This window comes from Erythranthe guttata, chromosome 4, assembly GCF_056151865.1.
Source record: "Erythranthe guttata isolate IM_541 chromosome 4, IM_541, whole genome shotgun sequence".
Classification (NCBI taxonomy): domain Eukaryota; kingdom Viridiplantae; phylum Streptophyta; class Magnoliopsida; order Lamiales; family Phrymaceae; genus Erythranthe; species Erythranthe guttata.
Window position 1 is genome coordinate 11621663 of NC_142536.1, and position 24687 is coordinate 11646349.

Below are 24687 nucleotides of genomic sequence, written 5' to 3' on the forward strand. Positions count from 1 at the left end.
GTACTATCTATATCTATACTATTATTATTTATTATATATTATATATTTTTTATATTTTATATTACTAGCATTTTTTTCCAGTGCGATGCCCCGGATAGCATTTTTAACGTGAAAATACTTATTGATTTAATATGACAATAACAATTATAATAAAATTTATTTGTGATATGGTAACAACATCAATATTTATACAAATTTAATAATACAAACTGATTCCGAAAAAAAAATTATATAAACTTTATTCTCATAATATAAAATTGATTATTAAATAAATGAAACAAAGAAAAATTAGAAAAAATAGGTTGGAATAAGCGATAAAAATAATAAGAACAGTTAAAAAGATATTAAAAGTAGTGGATTAGAATTGTGCTAGCCTAGATTTGGTGTGAAATTAAGTAATTAGAAAAAAGTGGAAAGTGGCTGCGAAATAGAATATATATATATATATATATATATATATATATATATATATATATATATATATATATATATATATATATATATTTACAAATATACCATTAGGGTTTCTTAGGTTGCCCTAATGTTTCTCTCTTTTATATATAAGATATCGACTGATCCGCTCAAAATTTAATCTCCCTTTTAATCCACTACTCCAATCTCATTAGGTGTCCTTTTATCATAAGAATAAATAAATAAATAAAATCACTTGCTAATTGTATTCTATAATATAATGTTTGTCCTAGTTCTACACCAACTCAAACCTCATATTATATATACATGGTATCAACACATGCATGAAATAATCATTCATTGTCAACAATTATCAAGCTAGAATAATTTATATATTCGTACACAAATATTTTTCTAGGATTTTAGTAGAAATTAAAGAAGGTGTTCGAGGATGGATACCAAGCATATCGATACCATGCACAAATATACGACGAAGAAAACTGCGAAGAGGGTGAGGATGAGTATGCCGTTCGGGCTCAAGTGCAATAAATGCGACAGACATACGGACAAAGGTGAAAAGCTTTATTGTTTCAAAAGAGCAATCGGGATCGACTCGACTTTCGAAGTTGAGATTTACAGATTTGAATTTTGGTGCCAATGTTGTCGAAGTGATTTTTCGATCGTTTCGGATCCCGGTCGATACGATTACGTTCTTGAATCTGGTGCCACGTTCGTTGCCAAAAGATTTCATAGATTCCCGTATCGTTTGTAATTTATATTAGCTTTAATTTTGTTTTAGATTTAATTTTGCTTTAGATTTAGATGAGTAGCTTTAGCATGTTTTGACATTCGATTTATTCTTTTTAATAGAAATTTATTTTCGTGTTCATAATTATCGTGATTATTGTTAAATTTTTAATAGCAGTTTTTTCTTCATAATTGTATGTGGTGTCGAATGCCTTGTCATTTGCAATAAAAATTAGGACTTTTATTGCAATTCACTCCTTATTAAATGAAAAATCTAACAATTTAACCCATGATAGTTACATGGTAAAATTGGATTCTTGGAGGACCTTGAAATCTAAACGATGCAGAATATACAAAAACAGAACATCAACAATATATTAATGGAAATTTGGAATTCAGAAAATTAGCAAACCAACAAAATTCAAAAAAAATAAAATTAAATTAATTAAAACACATTGAAAAACACCAATACCTAAACGAACCTACTACCACCATGCGTACAAATTTATTAAATTCCGTTGATTTTTTTTTTCTGTACGACCTAATACTTGATAGAACGATTAAGATTAATATAACCATTAAGATTATTATAAATTATAATTATAATAATTAAAGTTCATATTTATCATGTAGTTATATTGTTTATTGGTAACCATGAAATAAGAAAGCTTATTTTTTAGATATTCATCGTGTATTCAATTTTGTACAAATTGAAGGCATTTCTTCTTCTTCTTCTTTTTTTTTTTTATATTATTATTATTGAGAAAACCGTATGAAAAACTGCTAGAATATGAATTGTCGAAAATACCCCTTGGTTTAGGTCTAGGGTTGTAGGTCAAAATATTTTCCTTTTATATATAAGATTAATCAAATTAAATCTAATAATGGACTATTTCATAAATTATATTATGAAAAAGATAAGACGCCCATACTGAAATTAATTAGATGGAAATATTAAATTAATTTATATGTTCAAGTTTATGATAAAGAAAAGAAATATAATTTTATTATGGTTTCTTGTTATAATTTACTTTAAAGAGATTTTTTTTCTCTCTATAAAATCGAACAAAAATAAAAATAAAAAATAATAATAATTAAATGAGTATGTAAAATAATGGAAATAGAAGAAAATTACTATTGAAAATAAACAGGGTGATATTTATGTTAAAGATTTCAAATAAAATTAAAAATCTCACAAATGTTCTTCCCCAAAACCTAAATCCAAATTAATCCCCATGTTGTAGGATAGTTCTAAAAAAAAAAAAAATCCTCAATGGGGTTTCCAGCATTTGATGATGTGATGGAAATTAATTTAAGTAACACTTGGAGTAGAATCTCTGATGGTTGTGATTGATTAAAAAAATATGATTTTATTTGCAGGGGCATTTTTATTGTCTTTGTCGGATGTCGTTTTTGTTTAAATGATTTTTGTGCTTGTTGTCGATGTGTTGCCGTAGTTTCTTCGTATTGGTAGATTTTTCCTATTATGCATGCGGTAAACTATGACGAAACTAATAATTAAGTTGAATTACACATAAGTTATGGTTGTGGTGTTATATAGCTCATCGTGAATGAGATGAAGAAACAAACGATGTTACTCCTCGAAGGTAACGATGAAGAGGGTCGAAATAAGACGGATGCGAAGAACGTGTTGTATGATTTAACAAAGAAGAAGAAAGAGAAAAAAAAAAGATATATAGATCAATGATTAGGGTTTACAGTTTATGGAAGAAGATGGAAGAAAAGTCATTTAGATGTAAGATTTCTTTTCATTTAATTTGCAATTAACTTTCAAATGATTAATTTTATAACCGAAATTTTGGTACGCCAACATTTCATACCGTTTACTAAATTAAATATATGATTTGGTTCGGTAAATAACCGAATTACATAAATTTTATGTAATTTTTTTTAAAGGAGAGGTGGCTCTAGCTAATTACCCAAACAAGAGGAATCTTTTCGTAATTTGGTCATACCTTAGGGGTAGCCGTAATTTACCCCCGATAATTATAAAAGTTTAACATGAAAATTATTGAATTTGCTAAATTAAAGATTTTTTTATCTCTCCACCGAATTATAGTTTTTTTTAAGAATATTAGTATTTTTATCCCGGGCGATGCACGGGGTTGCAAAAAGGAAGATATATATATATATATATATATATATATATATATATATATATATATATATATATATATATATATATATATATATATATATATATATATATATATATATATATATATATATATATATTAATTAATTAAACTGTATTAAATAAATCCACATCGATGTGTATAAAAAGCGATAGAAAGAGTAAAAAAAAAATACTATCCGAACATATTAGAATTTTGCTAGCGGATTTGCAAATTTGATTTGCTATGAAGGCCATTAGAGAAAAACAAAGAGCTGGAAAATAAGAGATGAAGAAATACTAATAATTAATATCAAAAAAAATTACAAATATACCATTAGGGTTTCTTACTTTTATATATAAGATGAATTTTAGGGGACATTTTTTTCATTTTGTGTAGGTACCAAAAATTTACCTAAGATATGTAAGATTTGGAGGGCAACTAAGTCATGTTATAATAATTAATTAATTAATTAAATAATACAAAATTGTCCCATTAAATAGATAAATTTCAATAAGATAATTAATATACAAGATTTTTACTTAGTGTTTAGTCTATACACCTTCCTGCTCTTTTCTCTACCTTTTTTTTCTTCTTGTTGAAGAACTTTCATAGGGAATGAAGACATATATAATACAACTCACAATTACAATGAAATCACTAATTGGTAATTGAATATTTCGTGTCCATTATATTAAACTACACGACCTTTTCATATGCACCATACGATTTAGATTGAATATATAGCAACATATGAGAACTTAAGTTCATACTCCTATTTGCATGCCCTCCATTCATGAATAGCAATATGGAGTAAATGTTTCCCTATCTCTAAAAGGGTTTGATGTTGGATGCAAGAATAACGTGGCCAACCAACCTAATCGGGCAAAAGAAACTGAGCGAAACCATGAAAATATGGTCAGTGTTGAACTTCTTCTTGCTAATATTCATGTTCACTTTTTTTTATTGTGTGATGAGGATACAAGTATGTCAAATGTTCATTTTCGATTTTAAAAGGCTAATTTTCTTTTCTTTTTAGAGGTGGACTATCATCTGTTTTACTGTCCTCGGTGAAGGATATGAATTGTTAGTATTACAGAATGTTAATAGTTATTTCAGTTCATAATTACCAATAATAATATATTAAATTCATGATTTTTCCTTTCACTTTACAGATAAAAGTGCCTTCTTATATTTCTACATCTAGGATTCAACATCCCTAAAGTCGGTGAAAAAATTGTGATATTGACAATTATTGTCATAAAAAAAAATCTCATAATTACTAATTAGTCTCCGACCATCTTTAGAATTTTTATTCTCCAATAGTTTCTCAACGTAATAGATTATATTTTTTTTACTTTCGTGGACATGTGTTACCCCCTTAGACGGAAACATCGACTATAACTCGAGTATGGCCGAGTTATAGTTGAAGTGGTGCCAAGAAGTGTTGGCACAAGGCGTGCTACACATGGGCCAAACGGTGGCCGAGAGATGGGCAAGTATTGAGGTGCTTGGCCGAGAATTACAAGGCAAGGGTTTCGAGTGATTGGCAAGCATTGAGGTGCTTGGCCGAGAAAGGCATGGCAAGTGTGGGCAAGGCAAGCGAGCTGAATAGCACGCGTGTGGGCATATTCGATCCTTGGGCGCGCAAGCGCCGATTGGGCAAGCCGGGCAGCTAATTGACTTGGGGAAGTTACGGAAGGCAGTTGCGGAGCGGTTGGCATCAGCAATGACTTATAAACATCTCTTTTATGTTGTATTAGTGAGCCAAGTGGCTGGCCTGCGTGCCGCCATGTGTCCCTTGGCAGTTTAGTGTGTAAACTGCATTGTACCTTGTATTTATAGGCCCTTGAGTGCACAAATCCGACCCATTCAGATAGAGGGATTCAGATTGCAATTGTTCGCATCTGTTGTGAGGATTCGTTGTGTGCACCAATGGCTTTCCTTGTATTGTTCGTGAGTTAATCAATAAAGGTTGAGTGTTGCTCGTAAATTGCTTGTGTTGTTCGATTTCCGCTGCATACTTGTGATTGTTGTTGTTCATTTGATACAACGATGGTGGCATACGTTTGTGTGAAGAATTCTTGAGTGGGCTGACTGATTTAGTGCGTATAAATCAGGCCGTACGGTGGGAAAATTTCAATTATAAATTAACCCCTGTAACAGTTGGTATCAGAGCCCGGTTCTCGGGTTTTGAACGGTGTTCTTTGACATGGAAGATTCGGGTTCTTCCTCAATGATGAATCCTATACGGGCAGCGTTGCTCGATTTGGAAGCGAGATTGCAACGTCTTGAGACTCTTGTTGGGCCGCCCATTGATCTGAGAGCAGCCCCTATTCTCTAACAACTTGTTGATGGGCAACAAGCGTTCGAACGGCTATCCAAATCTATAGGCGATCTGCCATAATTTGTGGAGTCTAGGATGGCAAGTGTTGCTGAAGATCTCGGGTTACTAAGTGATGCGGTTGAGGCCAAGTTTGAAATGTTTTTGACGGATTTGGCTGTGGTGAAACGGGCTATTCGTGAGGGGACGTCGAGTGCGGTTGAGAGCAGATCCTCGTCGTCCAAAGTATGGGTGCCTGAACCCGCTACATTTGGCGGTGCACGTAGTGCAAAGGAGTTAGATAACTTCCTTTGGGACATGGAGAACTATTTCCAGGCAGCAAACGTGTCCGACCAAGAGAAGGTGACCATTACAAGCATGTACTTGTCGGGTGATGCGAAATTGTGGTGGCGAGCACGTCTTTCCGACGATGCTAGTGCCAATCGGGACAAAATTGAAACCTGGGAAACATTGAAGAAGGAGTTGAAAAAACAATTCCTGCCTTGCAACACGAGTTGGTTGGCAAGGGAATCCCTACGTCAATTGAAGCATAAGGGGTCTGTTCGTGAGTACGTGAAGGACTTCAGTTCCTTGATGCTTGACATTAGGGATATGTCGGAGAAAGACAAGATCTTTAACTTCATGGCTGGTTTGCAACCTTGGGCACAATCTGAGTTGCGAAGGCAAGGCGCGAAGGATCTGCCGGGAGCAATTGCCGCTGCAGATCGCCTTGTTGATTACAAGACGGTTGGTGCCAAGGATGCTGAAAAGAAGGAATCCGGGAAGGATAAGGGCAAGACCAAGAAGTCGGGTGGAAAGTTTGCCCGAGATGGGAAATTCAAGGCCAAGAAGAATTTTGATGAGCCCACAGGAACGACCAAACCCGCGGGGCAATTGTCCGTTAACAAGGAAAACAAAGGCTGTTTCTTGTGTAACGGTGACCACCGAATGAGGGACTGTCCTAAACGAAGCAAATTGAATGCTTTGATGCTGGAATCGGATGGAGATGGTGATGACCCTAAGCAAGTCAACCCCATCCAGTTGCTGAGTGCCTTGACGGTCGAGAAAGTACCAAGCAACCCCAAAGGTTTGATGTATGTCGAAACTTTGCTTCAGACAAGAAAGTGATGGCCATGGTGGATCTGGTGCAACACACAACTTTGTTGCCGTTCGAGAGATTGGAAAGCTGGATCTGAATCTCTCACAACATGCAAGTAGAATTAAAGCCGTGAATTCAGAAGCCAAGCCGGTGAGGGGTGTGACCAATGTAGAGTTGTGCATTGGTCCTTGGCGTGGGCAGTGCTCATTTACTGCCGTACCATTAGACGATTTTGACGTGATTTTGGGGCAAGACTTTCTGTTGTCGGCCCGTGTTGGTGTCATACCTTTCCTGAGTGGATTGTTGTTCATGGATCCTAGTTGTCCATGTTTCGTGAAGGGAACGTTCGTGGAAAAGGCCAAAGAGAAGAAATCTGAGGGCTTATTGTCGGCATTGCAATTAAAGGCAGGTCTAAGACATGGTGAGCCAACCTGCCTGGCTGCATTGGTCGAAATCAAGCCGGATGTGTACCAAGAAGTGTCGGGTGCAGTTGCTGAATTGCTGGCTGAATTCGAGGATGTGATGCCTCCTGAATTACCGAGAGAGTTGTCGCCTCGGCGAGCCATTGACCATAAGATCGAGTTGGAATCGGGGGCCAAACCGCCAGCACAAGCACCGTATCGGATGGGTCCTTCGGAGTTGGCTGAGCTTAGAAGGCAGTTGGACGAATTGCTAAGTGCGGGTCTCGTGCAACTTTCCAAAGCTCCTTATGGGTCGCCGTTCTGTTCCAGAAGAAGCAAGACGGTTCAATGAGGATGTGTGTAGACTATCGGGCATTGAATAAGGTTACTATAAAAAATAAGTATCATTTTCCTAATGCGCTGGATCTTTTCAACAAGTTGGCAAGGGCACGGCTTTACACAAAGATTGATCTTCGGGCTGGATATTGGCAAGTTCGTGTGGCACAAGGTGATGAGGCAAAGACAACTTGTGTGACGAGATATGGATCGTACGAGTTCTTGGTTATGCCTTTCGGCTTAACCAATGCTCCCGCAACTTTTTGCAACCTCATGAACGATGTGTTGTACGAGTTTCTTGATCGTTTTGTGGTGGTATATCTTGATGATATCGTGGTTTATTCTGAATCGTTGGGCGAGCATGTTGGGCATATGCGGGCTGTATTCTTAAAGTTGAGGGAGTACAAGTTGTATGCCAAGAAGGAGAAGTGTGATTTCTGCCGGGAAGAAATCTCGTTCCTTGGCCACATTATTAGCCAAGGAAAGATCAAGATGGATATGAAGAAGGTACAGACTGTGACTGATTGGCCCGCTCCTTCGAAAGTGGCTGAGTTGCGTTCGTTTTTGGGTTTGGCAAACTACTATCGAAGGTTTATCAAAGGGTATTCAAAGATCGCGAATCATTTGACGGATCTTTTGAAGAAGGATCAGAAGTGGGAATGGACTTCAGATTGTGATGATTCGTTTGAAAAATTGAAAGGTGCTATATCTCCGGAACCAGTACTGAAGTTGCCCGAGTTCGACAAACCGATTGAGTTGCAAACGGATGCTTCTGACCGTGCTATCAGAGGTGTGTTGGTGCAAGACAAGCATCCCGTTGCCTTTGAAAGTAGAAAGTTGAAAGATGCTGAGATGCGGTACAGTACTCATGAGAAGGAAATGACGACAGTGGTACATTGTTTGGATGCTTGGAAGCATTACTTGTTGGGTACGAAGTTTGTGGTTGTCACCGACAATGTGGCAAACACATACTTCAAGACTCAAAAGAAATGGTCGCCGAAACAAGCAAGATGGCAAGAATTCTTGGGTGAATTCGATTTCGAGTCGGTACATCGACCGGGAAAGCATAACCACGTGGCTGATGCACTGAGTAGGAAAGTCGTTGAATCCTACGTTAGTTCTTTGACTCGTTTGGAGTCTGATTTTCTTGAACAGGTTCGAGAGGTAGCCAAGACTGATTTGGTCTACCAAAAGATGGCTGAGCAAGTACGGGCTGGGCATATTCGAAAATATTGGCTAGAGGATGGGTTGTTGTTTGCTAAGGGTGGTCGTGCTTATGTGCCAAGCAGCTCCCTTAGACGTGAACTATTGCGGGAAATACATGATCCGACGTGGGTTGGTCATCCCGAAATTGACATAATGTTGGCCCTTCTAGCACGATCGTACTATTGGCCAAAGATGGAGTTTGACGTTGAGGCATACGTCAAGACTTGTCTAGTTTGTCAACTAGACAAAACCGAGAAGAAGAAGGAGGTCAGTCTGTTACAGCCTCTGCCCATTCCGGAGAGGCCTTAGCAATCGGTTTCGATGGACTTTGTGTCGGAATTTCCGAAAGTGAACGGCAACGCTTCTATCTTTGTGATCGTTGACCGTTTCTCGAAGTATGGGATTTTTATTGCTGCACTAATGGCTTGTCCGGCTGAAGTAGCTGCTGAGTTATTTTTGAAGAACGTTGTGAAGTATTTTGGTATTCCCGAAGACATTATCAGCGATCGAGATACTCGGTTTACGGGCCGTTTCTGGACAGCGCTCTTCAACATGTTGGGGACTGAGTTGAAGTTTTCTACGGCAAATCATCCACAGACGGATGGACAGACGGAACGGATGAATGCCGTGTTGGAAGATTATCTTCGGCATTATGTTAGCACTAGCTAGAAGGATTGGGCCGATTTGCTTGATACAGCCCAATTCTGCTACAATCTTCACAAGTCTCAGCTACGGGGATGAGCCTATTTGAGTTGGTGTATGGGCAGCAACCAATGGTGCCGCATGAGGTGGCTTTGCAGCGAACCGGAGGGAAGTGCCCTGCTGCATATCGCTTTGTTCGTGCTAGACAAGAATTGCTAGACGAGGCAAATGATAGCTTGATGAAAGCACAAGCAAGGATGAAGATGCTGATGCTCATCGAAGAGACGTGGAATTTCAAGTTGGTGATCAAGTGTTGCTGAAATTAACGCCTCAAATTCGGAAGAAGATTAGTTCCAAATCAGTGCATCGTGGGTTGGTGCCAAAATATGACGGTCCATTTGAAGTGGTGTCAAAAGTTGGTCGAGTTGCTTATCGTTTGAAGTTGCCGGACAGATTGAAAGTGCATCTTATGTTTCATGTGAGTTTTTTGAAGAAGTTCAACCAAGATTTACTCGATGAAAGTCGGAAGCAAACGAATAGAGCCCCACCAGTGGTCCGAAAGGAATTTGAGAGACAAATTCAGCAAATTCTGGACCACAACACCCAAGGTCAAAGCAAGAAGAACCGGCGGACTGAATTTTTAATACATTGAAAAAATTCAGAGGTGGTCGATGCTACTTGGGAGAAGGCAGTGAATATGTGGCAGTTTGAAGACGAGTTGGCAAAGTATTGGGAAAATCTGAAGCGAGTGAACAGTTCGACGAGGGCGTCGAACACCGTTGGTGGGGGAGGTCTGTTACCCCCTTAGACGGAGACATCGACTATAACTACAGTGTGGCCCAATTATAGTTGAAGTGGTGCCAAGAAGTGTTGGCACAAGGCATGCTACACATGGGCCAAATGGTGGCCGAGAGATGGGCAAGTATTGAGGTGCTTGGCCGATAATTACAAGGCAAGGGTTTCGAGTGATTGGCAAGCATTGAGGTGCTTGGCCGAGAAAGACATGGCAAGTGTGGGCAAGGCAAGCGGACTGAATAGCACGCGTGCGGGCATATTCGATCCGGCAAGTTACGGAAGGCAGTTGCGGAGCGGTTGGCATCAGCAATGACTTATAAACATCCCTTTTATGTTGTATTAGTGAGCCAAGTGGCTGGCCTGCGTGCCGCCATGTGTCCCTTGGCAGTTTAGTGTGTAAACTGCATTGTACCTTGTATTTCTAGGCCCTTGAGTGCACAAATCCGACCCATTCAGATAGAGGGACTCAGATTGCAATTGTTACCATATGTTGTGAGGATTCGTTGTGTGCACCAAGGGCTTTCCTTGTATTGTTCGTGAGTGAATCAATAAAGGTTGATCGTTGCTCGTAAATTGCTTGTGTTGTTCGATTTCCGCTGCATACTTGTGATTGTTGTTGTTCATTTGATACAACGATGCTGGCATACGTTTGTGGGAAGAATTCTTGAGTGGGCTGACTGATTTAGTGCGTAAATCAGGCCGTACGGTGGGAAAATTTCGATTATAAATTAACCCCTGTAACAACATGTATGGTGTGACATTACTGGCAGCGTTGCATGCGTCTTTGAGTATAATGAAAACTTGACAGGTTATTTCTCTGGCGATGAATATGCTAAGATGACAGCTGCCTGTGATAAATAAATAATGGTATTGAAAAGGGAATGAATGCCTTCCTTGATCTCGATCGTCAGAAAATTACTCCGTTCACTTAAAATCCCGGGGCTTGAGTTCTGGGGAGACCCTTCAACGCTCAAGTTAGTTTTAGGGAAAACAGTTCAAGTTTGAGTAAAATAATAAGGAAAAGGAATTGAATGTGTGTTTTAGTGTGTGTAAGAGTGTGTGTTGTGTGTCGCGTTTTTTTTTTTATGGTGGAGAATATGAGATATTTATAAGTCATACATGATGAGGTCTAACTTCCTCATCATATTTCGTGTATCCTGGTTTATTTGTGTGTATTTTGGTGCATCTATGTTTTTCAGTGAAGATGAGGCACCGAAAAAGAGATAGTGTGTGTTTTGAGTGTTGTAGGTGTATTCCTATGTCTGCTACCTTGCCCTGTCCTCTCAATCTCTTCTTTTATATATATATATATATATATATATATATATATATATATATATATATATATATATATATATATATATATATATATATATATGGGCTTAATAGCTTCATGGACTAATTGGGCTGGATCTTTTGGGGCTTGGGTTTGGCGAGTCTAGGTGCATTTGCTGTATAATATGGATCCAGGGCAAATTAGCCTAGATCAATACATATTCTTAAGGTTTTGTGAGAAATTTTTTGAATAAATAAACCCTTGTGACACCAAGTCACCCTATTGAGGGCTAACTAATCCTACCGACCCATTCCAATTTTTAAAATCATGATAATGATTTTGAAATTCTTTATTTTAATTTTCAAATTTAAGTGCAGTGTAACGGTTTTTTAGGACCTATGAATTACAAAACTCAAATGGTAATTACATTAGAGCACTCCAAGAGATCTTCTATAAGTTAAATTTTAGATAATTTAACAAAAAATGGCAAAAAAACTTGCTCCAACAGCTATGGTAAAATATGAACCAGTAGCTAAATTTATAGATTTGCTTGTCAAATTTGAGAAACGTAAAAGTGAAATCCTAAAATTGTTTCCTGCAAATATAAATCGGCGCAAACTCCCAAATCTCAAATTATTTTATGCTTAGAAAATTCAATTCATAAAACAAAGAAAATATACAATACAAATTCTTTATATAAAAATTGAGAGATTTTACAACTAAATCAATAAATAAATTTCAGGAAAAAAAAATCAAACAAATAAAAAAGAAGATGTTGATAACCGAAATACAATTAATTATCATTTTTAAATGAGAATCAATTTTTTTAATTATATAACCGAATATATGAAATATAATAAATATATGTATACAAAATATGATGAAAAGTGACGTCAAAAGTGATGTTTTGAAGGGATGTGTTAAAGTATAAACCACCACTACAAGAGTGAATCAGAAAAAGTGGTGTGTTAAAACACTATTCACTTTGTATAATTTGATAAGAAGTGGCAAAATTTAGACAATTTATTGGAATTGCTCTGGCATATCATATATTAATATGGTAAACGCCATGAAAATTTTCAATTTTCAATGTCAGCATTTATCATCTTTAAAACTCTCATTTTATCCAAAAAAATCTTCAATTTCACGTTCCCATAAAAAAACTTATTACATGTAGTGTTGTTGAAATTCGAAATTTTGAACTAGAATATCTAACTAAATTAGAAAGCGTCATCTAAATTGAAATTTATCCATATATTTATCTTGAAATTGATAAAAATAGAGTTTTTATTTAGAGTGAAGATTTTTATGTCGAATTTTGTTCGACTATACACAAAAATTGATAGAAAACAATAATGTTTTTGAACCAGACGGGATATTAATCGGAACAATCTATGGGGTCATTGTTGGCCCCATTAAACCAGATTTAACCGAGTTTTTTTTATTTTTTATCTTATACTCCCTCTGTTCCAAAATAATTGTCGTTTTAGGAAAATACATATAATATAACTAAAATATCCATGTAATTAATTATATCTCAACTAATTAAGAATAATAATAAACAAGGGCATAAATATAATAATAATAATAACTAATTGATAAATTTTTTTCTCTCAACTGAGAGGCGGTGAAATCTCTCAACTGAGAGGCGGTGGAATCTTCTCTCTCTTCCTCCATCTGTTCATTTTTCCTCAATTTCTTTTGCTTTGATCCTTTTGAATTCTCTACAGGTTGGATTGTGCGGTTTGCTTATGTCCTTGGTGGTCGTGTAATTTAATTATGCTAGGGTTTCCTGACCTAGGGTTTACTCTTGTAGGTCTCCTTTCCTTTTTTATCACTTATTTTTTTCTCTCTTCTCTTTGTATAGCCAGCCGCCTCCCGTCTTTGCAGTCACTCCAGACACCAAACAATCTCTCATCTATCTCTTGGATCTGATTGGAATCTCCTATGGAAGAGATCACGCAAGGACTGGCCAACATGGTGACGTTATCATCTACCGAAGATGAAGGTCTGACTTTGCATGGCAATCTATCAGAGGAAAGCGGAATCGACCGGGGTTTGATGGTGGTGGGTCGCATAGTATCTAGCCGTGAGATCCCTGGGCATACGATCAAACAAAACATTATGCATCCTGAACCCAGTGAAGGGCTGCAACTTTCAGTCGGTTGGCGCGAACACATTCACGATTCAATTCAATCATGGCCTCGACTACAAGTTTGCGATGGGGGGTACCCCCTGGATCATGGATCGGAATGCTGTCCTTTTTCGAGACTTGCTGACTAGCGAAGACCCACGATCGGTGGAAATCACTAAGATGACGATTGTTTTGCGTCTGCATAATCTTCCCTATTGCCAGCAAACGGACTCCATATATCGGCAGATAGCATCAAAAGCGGGTGAAGTGATTGAGGTGATGCCACGGAAATCTAACGAATATCAAAGTTTTGCGCGTGTGAAAATTGCTATTAACATCAACCAGAGTCTGACAAGGGGCATATTTCTTCATGGGAAGGATGGTTCGAAAGTGTGGATTGGTTTTACGTACGAAAGACTTCCCAACTTTTGCTTCTTGTGTGGTAAGGTTGGACACAGTGAAATCAAATGTGAGACTCGCTATGCGCCTGACTTTGTGGATCCAGGTTCTCAACTCCCCTTTGGTCAGTGGCTTCGGGCTTCAACGAACAAAGATGAACAACAAGCCGGACTATCGTTCCAAGCAATCCGATTGCCTGCTGGGCAAGGAAGAACAAACTACTCCCAGGGTGGTACTCACGATTATTCTGGTCCCTCTCCCATGCCTACTGCCGCCTGACAAAATACCCCCAATTTAGGCAAGAGAATGTAGCGCCGGCTAATTTTGATGAGAATCAACTCGTCACTAATATAATCGAAGTGCAGCCCACACTTACTGTTCACTCGGGTCAGCGAAAGATCTTGAATATTACCGCAAAAACTCGCAAGAAAAAAGCCGATTCAATGGGCGATATTGAAGGGCAGTGGGTAATCAAGAAACCTACTCTCCACTTGATGGATGAAGACTCTAGCACAACGGCGGAGACTGCAGTGCAGTCCCGCCGAGCGCCATGAGTTGCCTATTTTGGAATTGTCAGGGGCTTGGGGGTCCTCTGACAAATCATGGGATCGGAGACATTCTCCGACTACACAACCCTCAGATTGTGTTCTTTTCCGAGACGAAAGCAACACAACGGCAGATTGATAGTCTCAAGAATAAATGGAACCTTTTTGGAATGGCAGTTGAGAGAGTGGGCAGATCTGGAGGTCTCGCAATGCTATGGCGCAAGGATATCAATGTCGTTCTACAAAGTTTTTCTCAACATCATATCGATGTTGTTGTCTATGACGGCACGGGTCAGCCCCAGTGGCGATGTACAGGGTTTTACGGTCACCCGGACCGTCACCGCAGACACATCACGTGGAATCTTTTGAGGACTTTGGGCACCCACCATGCACTTCCGTGGGCGGTTGGAGGCGACTTTAATGAAATCCTCTCCCATTCGGAAAAAGAAGGAGGATTAGACCGAACACCTCACTTCATGGAAGCTTTCAGAGAAGCATTGGATGACTCTCAGTTGTCAGACTTGGGAGGAGAAGGCTATCTATTCACTTGGTCAAATAGACAGGAGCACCCACGTACCATTAGATGCAGGTTGGATCGAGTGTGTGTTTCGGGCAGTTGGGCGAACCTCTTTCCGATGGCTATAGTGAGCCATCTTCCCTTTCTTGGATCAGACCATGCTTCGATCCTGTTGAAACTTCATGGTAGAGGTCATAAAAAAGGGGGGAGACGTCGGAAACCCTTCAGGTTTGAGGCTATGTGGGTACGACGCGAAGAGTGCGAGGATCTTGTGAGGAAAGCTTGGGAGGGACAGAGCGGTTCGGACCCAGTGGAGTCACTTCTTAACTACACAGAGGAGTGTCGGGCAGTTTTTATGAGATGGAATAGAGACGTAGGGAAAGCACCATTTCAACAAATTTGTAACCTCCAGGAGCGGCTTCAGCTCTTGGAAACAGGGGATCTGACGAGCACCGTTCGTCAAGAAATCAGGAAAACTCGCGAGACACTTGAAAACTTATATGGCGACAAAGATACGTACTGGCGCCAAAGAAGCAAAGCTCATTGGATGAAGGATGGCGATAGGAATACTAAGTTTTTTTATGCTAGGGCGACCACTCGAACAAAGAGGAACCAAATGGACAGACTTAAAGGCAAGAATGGGATTTGGCAGTCGGAGGAAAGAGCGATTGAGTCGATCATCTCCGAGTATTTTGCGGATATCTTCCGGACTTCTGAGCCCGATGAACAAGAGATAGATGAGATTTTGCAGACAGTCGAGCCGCGGGTGACTGCGGAGATCAACCAGAGGCTCTTGCTCCCTTTTTCGGCGGATGAGGTAACTCTAGCGCTTTCCCACATGTCACCCCTTAAATCTCCCGGCCCTGATGGCCTTCATGTATTGTTTTTCTCAAAATATTGGCACATAATCAAATCTAGCGTATCCGATTGTGTTTTAGATTTCCTCAATAACAAAAACCTCCCCTGTGCTCTTAATTTTACATTTATTGTGCTTATCCCCAAGTTGGCTAAACCCGAAAAAATCACAGAGTATAGGCCCATCAGCCTTTGTAACGTAGTCTATAAACTTGGTTCTAGAATGATAACCAACCGCATGCGACCTTACATGAACACCATTATTTCCCAAACACAGTCAGCGTTCGTTCCAAACCGTCTCATTACTGATAATGTGTTGGTTGCTTACGCAGTGAATCATTTTATTAGGACTAATCTTAGCAAAACTTCTAATTACATGGCCATTAAACTTGACATTAGCAAGGCATACGATCGAATCGAGTGGATTTTTCTAAGGGAAACCCTAGCCCGACTTGGTTTCTGGCCCCACTTTATTGAGATTATTATGCTATGTGTTTCCACTGTCTCTTACTCTTTTTTGTTTAATGGTGCTCAGTTTGGTTTTGTTAAGCCGGCTCGGGGACTTCGCCAGGGGGACCCTCTATCTCCATACCTATTTATCTGTTGTGCGGAGGTTCTAATTTCGATGGTGCACGGGGCAGTGGCGGGTGGCAATCTCCAGGGGGTCCAAATTGCCCCGTCGGCCCCAGTTATTTCTAATCTTTGTTTTGCAGATGACACCCTTTTATTTTGTCGGGCCTCTCTTCAGACGTTCAAACATTGAAGTCTATCCTAGATCGTTATGCGAGTGCATCTGGTCAGGAGTTGAATTTTGAGAAAACTACTATGAGCTTCAGTCCTCAAACTCCGATGCAAATTCGAGCTATGGCGCATGACATCCTGGGCTTCCCGATTGTTGATCAACACGAAAAATACCTTGGAATGCCAGCAACACTTGGACGAACTAGGAAAGAAATTTTTACAAGTCTACGAGAAAGAGTTTGGAATAAAATACGCGGATGGGGGGAGAAACACTTATCTCAAGCAGGCAAAGAAACTCTCATAAAATCAGTTCTGCAGGCGATACCATCATACATCATGAGTTGCTTTGCTTTTCCAATTGGGATTATCCAGGATGTTGAGGCAGCGATCAGACGATACTGGTGGGGGTCAGAAACGAATAGAAAGATGGCATGGATTTCCTGGCAGAAGATGTGCAAACCTAAAAGTGAAGGAGGGATGGGGTTCAGGGATTTACGGTGCTTCAATATGGCGCTACTAGCGAAACAAGTTTGGCGTATTCTGACCAATCCGTCTATTCTCTTGACAAAAATCTTAAAAGCCCGATATTTCCCTGATAGTGACATCCTTCACGCGTCGACAGGTTCTCGTCCGTCGGCTACGTGGCAGAGTTTTATGAAGGCTAGACCATTTCTTCTCGCTGGCCTACGGAGACGTATTGGTGACGGCTCTGACACGGCTATTTGGGGTGATCCTTGGCTTAGGGAGGACGGGAATTTTCGTGTGATTACCCGGAGGTCTCCTTCTTCTCCATTTCCGAACAGAGTCGCTGACCTTTTGGACCCAAGTGGCACTTCTTGGGATGTTGATTTGATCTACGAGAATTTTTGGCCAGTCGACCACCAGAGGATTCTCGAAATACCTGTCGGCGGTCCAAATTCCAAGGATTTATGGGTTTGGCACTACGCAAACTCGGGTAAGTTTTCTGTTCGTAGCTGTTATTATTTAATCTTTCAGTCAGGAAGTTTGGGAGTGGGACATGGAGGGGAGGCGACAACTACCTCAGGTGACGTCTTGGCTCCCCATTGGAAATGGCTTTGGCAGCTTGCTATTCCACCTAAAATTAAAATTTTCTTGTGGAGAGTATGCTTGGATATCCTGCCCACAAACGTGACCCTAACCCGACTAAAAGTGGCGGCTTCGTCAAGCTGCCCCCGCTGCGGTTTCCATTCTGAGACCACAGTACACGCGATTCAAGAGTGCTCCGGGATGCGAGGAGTGTGGACTGCTGCCCCATTTTTTCTACCAGACCATGGCTATCAAGACACGATGTGGCAACTTCTTTTGAAGTGGAAGAAACACCTTTCCGCAGAAATTCTTCTCCTTGCTACGGTTATTGCATGGTGTGCATGGTTCCATCGTAACAAATACTTGCATGAAGGGACAGCCTTCGAGCCGACAGACATGCTATCTTGGAGTACGGCGTTTCTTCATTCTTACACGCAGGCGAATTATGTTTTACTTATGCATCAGGTTTCTCAGCATCATAGCGTCATTTGGGTTCCTCCTCCCTATGGTACACTCAAACTCAATGTCGACGCGGCGTTTCCAAAAGGGCAAGACTTCTACCGGGTTTCTATCGTGGCGCGAGATTGGGAGGGACGATGTACTTTCTGGTGTACTTGGCAACTCTTGGGAAGGCCTCGACCGGTCGATGGTGAAGCACAAGCTGTTCGGATTGCCGTGGAGTTAGCTAGTCAAAAAGGATGGAACTCGGTTATTGTGGAGGGTGACTGCCTTCAAGTCGTCCGAGATCTCCGCGAAGGCAACAAATCGCTGACTAGTTATGGAGCAATTCTTGACGCCATTTATGTTTCGATACAATTTTTCCCTCATTTGGAATTTCACTTTGGTAAGCGATCAGGTAATAAGCTAGCACACGCGTTTGCTTCTTCTGCTCTTGCTTGTAATGAAGGAACTAATATCCCTTCGTACTTGGCGGTTTTTGCCTAATTAATGCATTTATTCTTCCCCTTCAAAAAAAAAAAAAAAAAACAAGGGCATAGTTGAAAAAACAGCAATTAATGCATTATTGAAATTTTAAAGTGATAGATAATATGAAACAAGAAAAACTCCCAAAAGCGACACTTAATTTTTATAGTAAATAAATCACTCTTTGTTACACACGTTAACTCTCTATTTCCGTGCAATTGAAACGCAAATCAGCTTACTCTTCTTTTACAAACACTACGTGTTGTGCTATGGCTGAAGTCAAAGTCAATGAAAATACGTTCCAAGTTCCAATTTCAAAGTTTTTTTTTTTCAATTTTATTTTTCCAATTGAGCAGTGAAACGACATTGTTTTAGCCATTTTATTTGTTTGTGTGTTTTTTCTAAATTAAAACAAATTGCACCTTTTGGGCAAAAACACAAATTTTGTGGTTCGGTCCATGTTTTAAACTATTGGAAAAAATCAACGTATGAAAACATCACAAATCCTGAAAAATGTGCATCTACATTAGACGTGAATCTCCAAGTCGAGTAAACTCGTGTTTGTAATGATTAATGATGTTAAATTATGAAAAAATAATATTATTGAAAACTTAAAAAAATAAAATAAAAAAATGAGGTTAATGTTATTTTTTTGTTTTGTAAATGAAATGTGCTACATTTAGTAGAAATCCTTATTTATCAACTCCCAAACAAAAAGATTATAATAATTTTAGTAAATGAGAGCATCTCCAACTGGTTTAACCATTTTTTCACCAAATTCTATTTTTTGTAGTAAAAAATGGGTTCATTTCTCACCGATAGCACACTATTTTACCATTCAACTATTTATGGTGGAAATATGGTATTTTTACTCTCCAATGGGTTTCACCAAAATTTTGACCAAATATTAAAATAATAATATTTCACCATTTCACCACTTATAGAAAATGAGATTTCGTTTGGTCCCCCATCGCATTTCATCATATATGACCCAAAATTATAAATCTAATGTTAATCGTAATTTTATTTCATAAATATTAATTACAGATCCAATGTTAAGTAATAATTTTTTTAACTATATAATTTAAAAATTAAGTTATCAATTTTAAAATTTTGTTTTCAATTTAAATGTTTCGTCTTGTATTTCACCAATTAAAGCGTCTTTCGTTAATAAGTTATTAGGTTGTATGTTTTGCTTATTATGCCAGTAAGACTTACGGAGTAATAATTGTAGGAACATCTATGTCAATTTCTGCTACTTCTAAGTTCTAACACAAACTACTTACTATCTCAGTAAAAAATAACATACTAATAATTATCAGTGTTCTAAAAATCGGTCGAGGCAGCTGATTAATCTGTCTTCGAGGCGGAGGTGGTCTAAAACCTTTAATTCCTCTCTTCCTTATTATATGTCCTTTTGGGGTGTTTTTTCCCAAATTATCTGTCACTTTAGAGTGCAGATAAGGTATTAATTGTATTTTTTTTTTATTTTGTCCCTTATCACTCTTAATTAGATAATTAAAAAATAATTAATGACAAGGGTATTTTAGTATTTACTATGTTATTTTTGGTATAATCTATGCATATTTATTAACTATCTTCATCTACACATAATCACCTAAAACGACATATAAAAAGGGACGGAGGGAGTACGATTTTAGTATAAAGGTTTGAAAAATCGACTTTTTGCCTGTGAGGGGTTTAAGGCGGTCTGAGGCGGTCCGAGGCGGTCAAACCTTTAAAGTAGGTCAAACTCGGTGACAAAAATCGGTCAAAAATCGTTTTTCTTTAATTCAAAATAAAAGTTGGGATTTTAATAAAAAAAATATGAGTTTATGCTTTATTTTGTTTATGTTAATTGTTATTGTTAAAGAGCTAATGATGTATGCCAGGAATATTCAAGAATAAATGTTAATTAAAAAAAATGTTTTTTTACTTATATTTTATAAGGATAGTTATGTAGAGACATGCTATTTCTACACTCAAAATATCTTATTTCACCATCAAATTAAATATATTTTGTATTTTACCCTTTTGTTCCTCTTTCACACCATATTTTTTACAAATCTAAAAATTATACACCACCAAACTAATTAGAATGTAACAAAAAAACTCCAACTTTATTAACTGGAATCTTCACCACAAAATCTCATCATCTCCATCCTAAATGAAAGACGACTTCGTCAGAGAAAAACACCGGAAGGTCACAAGGAGCAAGAATTCACGTTCTTGGAGAAGTAAATTATATAAAGAATGCTTGTGTAGAAATAATTAAAAAGAAAACAAAAAAAGAGATTTTTGATATTGATGTTTCGGTGGATTAAAATTTGAAAAAGGGTTACATTTTATTCAGGGTAATTCGCCTAGAAATTGATTCATATTTGATGTTTATTAGAATCTTGTTTTACCATTTGGAATTGATTTGTTGCATTAACACAAGTTACATTTAGGAAATAGGAGGAATAAACATGAGAGGGTGGTCGATTAGAAATTTTAAGGGCTCTTTTGGTTGGTTGGGTAAGGGGTGATCGACAGATTAGTCACCCCTAATCCGGTATTTGGTGTGAATGATATAAACCCGGTATTGACACAAGGCCCAGTATCCAATCACCCAAATGAGTGATAACTTATCCCACCCCAATAGATGTGATTAAATTATCCAATGTAGACAATGTTAATGAAAATACAAAAAAGCCCCACAAATAAAGCCTCATCACATCCACCAAATTACAATTTTCAAAAAACATATATTAAAAAAAAAACTATTTTTTACATTAGGTCATATTTTTATTTTTTTTACATTACATAGCTGCTAAAGTCAGATTTTTATTTTTTACATTAAGTCGAAAAAAAATATTTTCAAAAACTATAGAAATAAAAAAAATTAGATTTTTATCCCAAAAACTATTGATAAGGGGTGCATGATAAATTGGAATTATTTTTTTTTAAACGTTTTTGTGAGTCAATAAAATTAATTTGACCAAGGGTTATTTTGTAAATTCAAGAATAATCAATCATAATCATTATAACCAAACATCAATTTAAGTTATTTAGTATTAATAATCCTTCATACCAAATCTAATTTTTTTCCTACTAAATAGTGGTGAATAGTGCAATAATGAATAATCAATCATGTGTTTGTAATCTCATCATACCAACCAAAAGAGCCCTAAGGGTATTTTTGATATTTTAAATAAATTTGGTGGTGAATTGAGATAATTTGGAGGTGGAGATATAACTATCTTTAAATACCTTTTTATATATGTTTGGAGTATTTATACATAATATCTACAAATATATTATATTAAAATTAAAAATCGATTTATTTTCGATTAATCACCACCGCACAGATTAATCGTGGGTCGGTGTCTGACCGCCTCCGACCCAATTACCGTTTTCTACAACCTTGATAATTATACATGAAATGCTTTTTACGGTTTGAAAATTGCTATTTACTGTTCATAACAAAAAAAACACTTTATCTCTCTAAAACCTCCAAAACTTCCCAAAAAAACCCAAAAACCCCCAAACTGCAAATAACAAAAAAAAAAAGAATTTCGAAATTCGAAATCAAGCTTGAAGAATGGTTAGACTTCAATTTTTTGAGGTGATTTCGACTTTTTTATGTGTAATATGCATTGGGTAGGTTGATTACGAAACCAATTTCATGTTAAAAAGTCCTACAAAGCGATTTGTAGGGATTTTTTTTTTCTCGCAAAAACATGTTGGAACGCCCAAGATGGGCGCCCAAAGCGTGTATGAATACACGCCTTGGGCGCCCATCTTGGGCGTTCAATTAAAAAATAATATATATATATATATATATATATATATATATATATATATTTTCACTGGACGCCCAACTTGGGCGTGCACTGCATGAATGGCGCTCAAGTTGGGCTTTTACGCGTTTTGCCCAGTTTTTTCGTTCGATTTTTGTTTTTTGCCCAACTTTGGGTTTTTTTGAGAATTTTTTGAATTTTAGAGAAATAAAGTATTTTTTATTAGAACCGTGATTAGCAATTTTCAAACTGTAAAAAACAAGTCACTAATTATACATTCAGTTCACCACCGTACACCTTATAAACAAGGGGCTCTTTGAGAAAACCCCCTCACTACTTTTTTTAATTGAGGGAGGCCCAAAATATTTTAGACCATTTGAGAAAAGCCCATGATCCAATTCAGTCATTGTGTTTCCCAGTTTTACCCCCGCCCGCCACCTCATCACAGCTGGGCACGCGCTCCAGCGATTTTTTTTTTTTTTTTTTTTTTTTTTTTTTTTTTTCCGTTTTTTTAATCGACTATGAAGCATAGTCGATTAGTCTTAATTCGACTATGCTTCATAGTCGATTAAGAAAAATCTTTAATTTTTTAATTTTTTTTTTGTTTCTAATTTTGTTTTTAATTTTTTTCTCTATCTGGTTTATTAAATGCATAGTCGATTAAAATTTTAGCTATTAAAAATAACGAATCATAATTACAAAAAAAAATGCTAAATCAACTATATTTAAAAAAAATATACAAACATTGTAATTGATTTATACATTGGAATCAATAAACAAAAAATAAAAAAAAATAAAAAAAAAATTAACAACTGGAGTCGGTTAACCTTAATCGACTACTGAACATAGTCGATTAAGCCTTAATCGACTATTGAACATAGTCGATTAAACACACGTAGTCGATTAAGGCCCTGCCTGCGCGAATTCAGCAAACCCATCGGAATCTTCCACCCAAAACCGCCGCCGCCAGCAGACCCATCGCAATCCTCCACCCCAAAACGCCGCCACCACAGACCCATCGCAATCCTCCACTAAAAAACCGCCGCCACAACCATCATTACCATCACTCATGAACAGAGTACACAATCCCAATAATCGTCCGTCACTACCACCGGTCACCGAGTACATACTCCCCACCTGGGACGATTACATACACTGTAAAAACACACACACACACGGTTTTCTTCGCTGCCGGTTAAGTCTTCAGCCATCGTCGACGGTCGGATTGGGGACGGAACCCTAATCCAATGCTCTGTGTGTGTGAGAGAGATGGCTACGGGATCGGCACAGCGATTTCAATCTCCGACGAAGGTAATTGCCAAGAGAAGAGAGAAGACGAGAAGAGGGAAGATGAGAAAAGCAGAAGAGAGAACGGCAGAACGGCAGAAGAGAGAGAGAGACGAGAAGACGAGGACGAGAAAAAAAGAAGAGAACGGCAAATATGTTAGGGGTAATAAGGGTGGTTTGGGAATTATTAAATAATATTTGGGTAGGATATTAGGTAAGGGGGTTTTCTCTAATTATTTTTGGGAGGGGGGGTTTTCTTAATTCATTTACCTAGATGAGGGGGGTCTTGCTAATTATCCCTATAAACAAATAAGATGATGTTAAAATTTTGGGCTAAAAAAAAAGAAAAGGAGGATGATGAAAAAAAAAAAAAAAGGAAGAAAAATTCGGAATAAATCACAGAACAGATAAATGAGTCATTTTTGCATACCCAGTTTACCCACAGATCGTACATCATAATTGAAAAATCCAGAATTACACTAATAATAATAATTAATTAATTGACTGTCCAATTACGGTACAACGTTTAGATCCAGTGCTAAATTATCAACCCTCTTTCCGGCGGCGGCGTCAAAGGCAGAGGCCTCCTCCTTCAGCCCATTGGCACCGCTTTCAGTGTCGGAAGATCGGTTGGCGAAATAGTTGACGGCGACGCGCACCCTCCTCAGAATAATAAAGAACTCATCAACCTCCTCCTCCGTTGGCGGCGGAGGCGGAGGCGGAGCCAACTCTGCTTTTCCTTTGCTCCTCCTCCTCACAGCCTCCCCCTTCTCTCCCCTTTTCCTCTTCCTCTCACTCTCCCTTTCCATTATTAACTCTTTCTCTCTCCTCTCTCTCTCTCTCTCTCTCTCTCTCTCTCTCTCTCTGATATAGTTTGTATATTTAAATCTATTATTATCAACAAGCAGACGAATAATGGCGCACTTGACTTTTGGAATATATCTCGTCAATCATTAATAATTTCCAACCAACCCATATTATGCATCTACTTAATTTTACTCTTTCAATTTCATTCAAATTTTATATGAAATCAAATGTAAATTCTTAACTATTGCATTTACTCGTGTTTTCAAGAACAAACCCAT

At 37.9% G+C, this 24687-nt stretch overlaps 1 protein-coding gene across 1 annotated transcript; it reads left to right on the forward strand.

Annotated features, from left to right (window-relative positions):
- The first annotated feature begins 13318 nt into the window (after positions 1 to 13318).
- LOC148771132 (uncharacterized) lies at positions 13319 to 14190 on the forward strand. Its single transcript, XM_088817499.1, has 2 exons — positions 13319 to 13427; positions 13513 to 14190. The coding sequence occupies exons 1-2, from the start codon at positions 13319 to 13321 to the stop codon at positions 14181 to 14183; spliced, it is 780 nt and encodes a 259-aa protein (XP_088673625.1). The 3' UTR covers positions 14184 to 14190.
- The last annotated feature ends 10497 nt before the right edge of the window (positions 14191 to 24687 follow it).

Excerpts from the sequence above, each read along its gene's own strand:
- LOC148771132 (XM_088817499.1), top strand. The coding sequence starts at position 13,319 with ATGGAAGAGATCACGCAAGGACTGGCCAACATGGTGACGTTATCATCT. Across the intron at positions 13,428-13,512 it reads GGAAAGCGGAATCGACCGGG|TGAAGGGCTGCAACTTTCAG; the intron begins GTTTGATGGTGG and ends TCCTGAACCCAG.